General features: G+C 44.0%; 1 protein-coding gene across 1 annotated transcript; it reads left to right on the top strand.

Annotated features, from left to right (window-relative positions):
* Nucleotides 1–1,350: 1,350 nt before the first annotated feature.
* On the top strand, nucleotides 1,351–6,669 carry slc32a1 (solute carrier family 32 member 1). The gene is made up of 2 exons (XM_005929708.3): nucleotides 1,351–2,332; nucleotides 3,470–6,669. Exons 1-2 carry the CDS (start codon nucleotides 1,940–1,942, stop codon nucleotides 4,655–4,657), a joined length of 1,581 nt encoding a protein of 526 aa, XP_005929770.1. The 5' UTR covers nucleotides 1,351–1,939; the 3' UTR covers nucleotides 4,658–6,669.

Genomic DNA, 6,669 nt, shown 5'->3' with positions numbered 1-6,669 from the left:
TAGCTATTTTGCTAAAAGGTTTACATCACGCGTTTCATTTGAAGCAAAATGGTTAATTATAGTTTAATATAATGGCTCTTAATAGTTATGGAGTGTTAAAAAATACTGGGAAAAACAGTTTGATATTGTCTGATTTTGTGGTTGCTGTTTGCTGTATGATGGCCAACTGGAGATGAGTCAGCTGTATTTCTAGGGAGATGCATTTCTGGTCTTATCGGGTTACAAGCTATTGAAGAACCCAATGTGAAAGCTTTTAATAGGCCGCATTATTTATTCTCAGGTCCAAGTAAATGCTCTCCCAATGGAACTCACAGAGACAGCAATGCAGCACGCTGTCTGTTAGTTCAGGCTTCTTTTTTGCTTTTTTCTCGTACCGAGCAAGGCCCCGGCTTTGTGTTACGGCGATGAACTCTGATACTGCAGCCTGAGGAAACACTGAGCATGGTGTGCACATCGCACAAAGTGCTAGTGACAAGGCAATGTCAACAAACCGTTTACAGCAATTTGAGCCTTTGTTACCGCCTCACTTAACCTACATTTACAAAAACAAATAAAAGCCGAAGGATTTCAAGCATTTTTTGTAAAGATGAGGAGAACTCAGATCAGCCAACAGTTAAAATAAGGATATTTATTAATTCTACTTACGGTATGTTTAGAAGATAGTTTGTTGGTACCCAAATAAAATATCAGACCCAATCATCTGGGTTTAATTCAGGCTGACATATCACTAATCCCCTGTCACGTTTTTTATGTTCAAACTACGTATTTTATTTTCTTAATGAATAAATCTCGCAGCGAAATATAGTTTTCTTAAAGGGAGCATCGCCACGGGTCAGACTGTAACATCACAGATACAAAATCATGAATGAGTGAATGTGAGTGAATGAATGAGTATGCTGAATGAAGGCTTCAGCCTGCAATAGAGCCACTAAATGAGCTGCGGGTTTCAAACACAAGCTCAAATTCTACGTCTTACCACCTTTTAGCAAAGACAAAACGCGCGAGATCACATCCCCTGATCAATTAATCAACCCCAAAGCGATGTTTGAAACCCCGATCCAGGTAATCCCAGAAACAATTAAGTTAACTATTACGCTGCTCCGCGTCCTCTTCTTCTTAAAAAGAAATGACATTTGATAAAAGAAGAAATAATTACACCTTTTATTCCTACATCATACAATCTGGTCCGGAGAGCTTGGGGTTTCGTCAAATTTCAGCTTCCTTTTATATGGGTAAAGTTATGCAAGGTTTGAGGCCCCCGGAATGCCATTGGTTGTTGGGATGAGGTATTATAGATTATGGGTTGGGGGTGGTGGGGGTACTGCAAGCACCTCCCCTAGAAATGCAGCAAATCTCTCCCGTTTTCTCCTGGTGGGGCACTGGGAGGGCTGGAGACGTGCTTTGCATTGGCAGGCTGGTGAGGACACGTGTCTCCTCCCTGCCTCCCCCCCGGGCTCCACGGTACCGCATTGGCATCAGTAAAGGCACCTGAAAGACGAGAAGTAACTCCTGGAAGCGCTGCCTGCCACCTTATAACCCAAAAGAAAGCGATCTTACAGGCCTGCAAGAACCTGTGGCTCGCCTTTTGTCGTGCGTAAAGCTTTTGCGCACGCCGCTGAACTGCCTCAGAGACTGAGAAGGTGCGCTACGCGTCGAGCATCAGAGCGCAGTGCCAAGATGCAGAAACGGAGCAGCGACGTCTGAAGGTGACATGAACCTGGGGATAACGACAGGCTGCAGACGAGCAGTGACTAAAAAGTGGAGATAGCAACTGAAAACCGACGGTGTCTTCAACCAACATTTGCGCTTTCCTTCGTGGCTTTATCTAATGCAGAGAATCAAGAGCTGCAATCCAAAGTAGCCTCATTTTTTTTACTGACTGGAGGAGACAAACACTAATTAAGCTGCAGACAGTTCGGAATCCGGAGAGGTTCGAAAAATGGCGACGTTAATCAGAAGCAAGCTTTCCAATAAACTGACAAATGCAGCCACGGCTGTGTCCAACAAATCCCAGGCAAAGGTGAGCGGGATGTTCGCCAGGATGGGGTTTCAGGCCGCCACCGACGAAGAGGCTCTGGGTTTCGCCGCCTGCGATGACCTGGACTACGACCACCGGCAAGGCATGCAGATGGACATTTTAACATCCGATGAAATGGGGGGAGAGGGGAGCGGAGATGGAGGCGCACTGGATGGGGACAGCCACTACCAGAGGGACGGAACCGGTCCACCGCACTCTGCCTCAAAGGACGGAGATCCGACGAACGAGTTGACCGAAGTCAGACCAAAAATCACCGCTTGGGAGGCGGGCTGGAACGTCACGAACGCAATCCAGGTAAAAACGCACCCCCTCCACGGATTGTTCTGGGTTCCAAATGGTTGAGCCGCTTCCGAAGCATCCGAGAAATTCGAGATAAATAAATATCTACGAACACATCAAAATAATTATACACAAAGAAAAAAATCAGCAGGCTTTTCCCTTTGAAGCAACTTTGTGAAGTGGCTGGTTTTTAAATTAAAGTCTGGCAAATATCCACTTTCTTTAAACCTTTTAAGTGAGTTCTCATGATCTCTGATCACAACAGTGCAGAGATTTTTTAGACGTTTATGCGCTATAAAGGGGGGGGGATAGTTGATGCCCTGGCCCCCCTCCTTTTCTCGACATGCACATTCTTTGTCTGGAGTAATGTGCTGTGTAGCTGATGCACGTCCCCGATAAATGCTCTCACAATACTCCGCGTGGGAATAAATAAGTGGATGGAGGAATTTTTGTGTAGACTCTAGAATAAAAAGAAAACCAAAACCTGCATTTTAAAAATGTTTTATAATTTTGTTTATATTAAAATCTAAATCCAGCTAAGTTAAAAGTAAGAATAACACTGTAGTTATGCAGGAAAATTGGTTTTATGATCAAGTCCAAGTGACATTTTAGACTAAAACCATAAAGACGCGGCTGAAAAATATGAAATTTCAAATTACAGAGATCAGTGTGTGCAAAAAGCTGCATTTCGAAAAAGTATTTATTTTTTATTTTATTTTTTCATGTGGGGAAAAAAATCACCACTTTAAAGTGGAGCATTTACTCGAGAGAGCCTGTGTGTACGCGTGCGCGCGTGTGTGTGGAGGCTATGCGACAAAAATCCCTCTAGACGCAATCCTTTTTATGCTTTATCGGGGCTGTGGTCGCGGCAGTCACCCTGACGTCAGAGTGTGTCTCCTCCAGCTCGTGATGACGTCAGAAGCGGGCAGATGCGCTCAAAGCCAAGTGGAAAACCCACAACAAGGGGAGTGAGATTCACTGAAGGGTCGGGCAGAGCAGCCTCAAAGCACACATTAAAACATCATCTAGTTACACGAATAAAAAATACTATGATAAGAAAATAATTAATGATTAAATTAATACTTTTCATTTAACAACTTAATATAGCGCACAGCCTAATATTAGCGATGCTTTATTTGTCTGTGTTTGTAGGGGATGTTCGTTCTGGGCCTGCCCTACGCCATCCTGCACGGAGGATACCTCGGACTCTTTCTCATTATTTTCGCCGCTGTGGTGTGCTGCTACACGGGGAAAATCCTCATTGCCTGCCTGTACGAGGAGGACGAAGACGGACAGCTCGTCCGTGTGAGGGATTCTTATGTGGACATTGCCAACGCTTGCTGCGCGCCCAGATTCCCGTCTCTAGGTGGCCATATCGTGAATGTAGCCCAAATCATAGAGCTAGTGATGACTTGCATCCTGTACGTGGTGGTCAGCGGTAATCTCATGTACAACAGCTTCCCCAACATGCCAATTTCCCAGAAGTCCTGGGCCATCATCGCCACCGCTGCTCTCCTCCCCTGCGCCTTTCTCAAGAACCTGAAAGCCGTCTCCAAGTTTAGCTTGCTTTGCACGTTAGCCCACTTTGTCATTAACGTCCTCGTTATAGCGTACTGCCTCTCCAGAGCGAGGGACTGGGCCTGGGACAAGGTGAAGTTTTACATCGATGTCAAGAAATTCCCCATCTCCATTGGGATTATTGTGTTCAGCTACACCTCGCAGATCTTCCTGCCGTCTCTGGAGGGGAACATGCAGAAACCGAGCGAGTTTCACTGCATGATGAACTGGACTCACATCGCTGCCTGCATCCTCAAGGGTCTATTCGCCCTGGTGGCCTACCTGACCTGGGCTGATGAAACCAAGGAGGTCATCACAGACAACCTGCCCCCAACCATCCGAGCTGTCGTCAACCTCTTCCTCGTGTCCAAAGCTTTGCTGTCGTATCCGCTGCCGTTTTTCGCTGCTGTCGAGGTATTAGAGAAAACATTTTTCAACGAAGGGGGACGCGCCTACTTTCCAGATTGCTACGGAGGCGATGGACGCCTAAAGTCCTGGGGACTCACTCTCCGATGTAGCCTTGTTGTGTTCACCCTGCTCATGGCGATCTATGTGCCACATTTCGCCCTCCTCATGGGCCTCACCGGCAGCCTGACGGGCGCAGGCCTTTGCTTTCTGCTTCCCAGTCTCTTCCACCTCAAGCTTTTATGGAGAAAGCTGCTATGGCACCAGGTTTTCTTTGATGTCGCCATCTTTGTAATAGGAGGTATATGCAGCATATCTGGTTTCATCCACTCAATGGAGGGGCTCATAGAGGCTTTTAGATATAACATACAAGAATAGTTGCAAGCCATTGCTGGAACTAGATGTTAACTGCAAGTCTCCATTTAGTGAAAAAAATAAAATAAAATAAAATTTAAAAAACACATGACTTCCTGGCGAGCGCAGTCCCTTCTGCTTAATTCATGCGTAAAAGTGCGCACAGAGCACACGCGGACATTTTCGCACTCATACAGTGCTTGCATCAGTCTACACACACACACACACACACACACACACACACACACACACACACACACACACACACACACACAGTTGGTGGTAGTGAGGGAATCTAATGCATCCACGACACACTTTAGCCTACGGACAATACATGTTGTATAAATATGCCAACAAGAGTACATATACATATTTTCCAGTGGAGTGAACGTTTACAATATCGACCTTAAAACAAAATTGCAAAAAGGGCAGTTCGCCTTTTCGTCGCTCTTGTGGTGCTTCCCCACACGAGACTTCACTTCATGTAACGCTCGAGTTTGTGATGAACGGACTTGTTGTGATTTAATGATGTTTAAGATGTTTTAAAGGGATTAAAACACACGCGCGCGCACACACGCAACACCACTTCTTCTTTTTTTAGGTGATTCGCAATTTGACTGCGGGCTTTGAGTGTGGCATTAAACCCAAAATCGAACGCCTGTGCATCTAAAAGATAAAATAAGACAACGGCAATAACAGATAGAAACACACGACGGCGTAAAGACGATAAAAAGTAATTGTGAAGTTTCCTGAGAAATACGCAAAAATTGACTTTCCCCGATTATTTAATATTCTGGCAATGCAAAATATCAGAGAGTACACAGCAGCTAAACAAACTATGCATTGAATGTATGATATTTTAGACACAAATACATTGAAACTGGGAAGTGGAAATTTAATAATCCTTTAAATTTCGGTTCATCCTCGTGTAATAGTAACGCTTTGTTGATAGGCCTGGTTTGTTTTTTTTCTTCGATATTTACTTTAATTCACTTTTCAATCGGCAATAACGTCCAGCCCCACAGATCTCAGCAACACGGGGAGTATTAAATGAAATAATACACACACATAAGAAATAGAACGAAAACACGCACATGCACGCACACACACGCGGCCTGTTCGTTTTTTATTTCTAATTAATTTTGAAAATCTCATGTCTCGGAAAAAAAAATTCGGTGTCTGAAAATCTAAAAGAGAGAGATCGTTAAAGAGGAAAATGTGCATACAGACATTTTTCATTCTGTGCAATCCAATGGGTCCTGTGGAAATGTTATAAAACCGTATGTGTAGTGTGTTATTGTGGTTTCAAAAAGATGGAATGTATATCTCAAAGTCGTTATCATATATCGTGAAAATTAATATTAAAGAATAAAGAAATAAGTGAAATTATATTGTAAAAATGTGTGTGGTTTTATGTAAAACGAGAATCGGTCAGAACATGTATTTTTTTTCTCTATAATAAAAGATAGAAAACGATGGTTAGTCGCATTCATATTTGTTAAATTCAAACTGAGGTTAAACGCGCAGAGTTAAGACTGCGCAGGCCCGTGACTTAGAAAAATAACCATATAATGTGTGTGCGAGTGAGTGAGAGGAGGGTATGTGGTCATACTACTACTACTACTACACAATCCGATTACCGTTTCAGCTTCACCCGTCATAGACCTGAGTCTGCAGAGACATCCACAGCGCGCACGTTTTCCACCAGGCCTCACATTCCTGCGTGTTCACATAAAATGTCGACAGATTTTCTCCTGCAGGCACTCATCAGGGCCTCATGGCCGACCTGTTCATCCACTCTGTTGATTTTATCCCGCCTCCTCTCAAGCTGTCAAGTTTCAGCTTTACCAAGTGCGCCATACTAGTCAGTCAGGTATGGATTTTCCTTATAGCGCGGAACCCATCAAAATGAGTGCGCATTTAAAGGCGGGGTTACTGCAGAAAACAGGTTTTACAAAGCTCACTAGCTTGAATGTGATTTACGGCTCTCAAAAGGTGGAGATGCTTCACAGGTTTAACTGCAGACAAAAACAAAA

Source organism: Haplochromis burtoni, unplaced genomic scaffold, assembly GCF_018398535.1.
Source record: "Haplochromis burtoni strain Fernald_Lab_line unplaced genomic scaffold, NCSU_Asbu1 Contig_125, whole genome shotgun sequence".
In the NCBI taxonomy this organism is placed as follows: domain Eukaryota; kingdom Metazoa; phylum Chordata; class Actinopteri; order Cichliformes; family Cichlidae; genus Haplochromis; species Haplochromis burtoni.
Note: the sequence above shows the minus strand (reverse complement) of the source record. Positions and strands in the feature narration are given on the sequence as shown.

What these genes read in the sequence shown, in the direction of transcription:
- slc32a1 (XM_005929708.3), top strand. Translation starts at nt 1,940, where the DNA reads ATGGCGACGTTAATCAGAAGCAAGCTTTCCAATAAACTGACAAATGCA. An exon ending in ACGTCACGAACGCAATCCAG is followed by an intron (nt 2,333 to 3,469) that starts GTAAAAACGCAC and finishes CTGTGTTTGTAG; the next exon opens with GGGATGTTCGTTCTGGGCCT.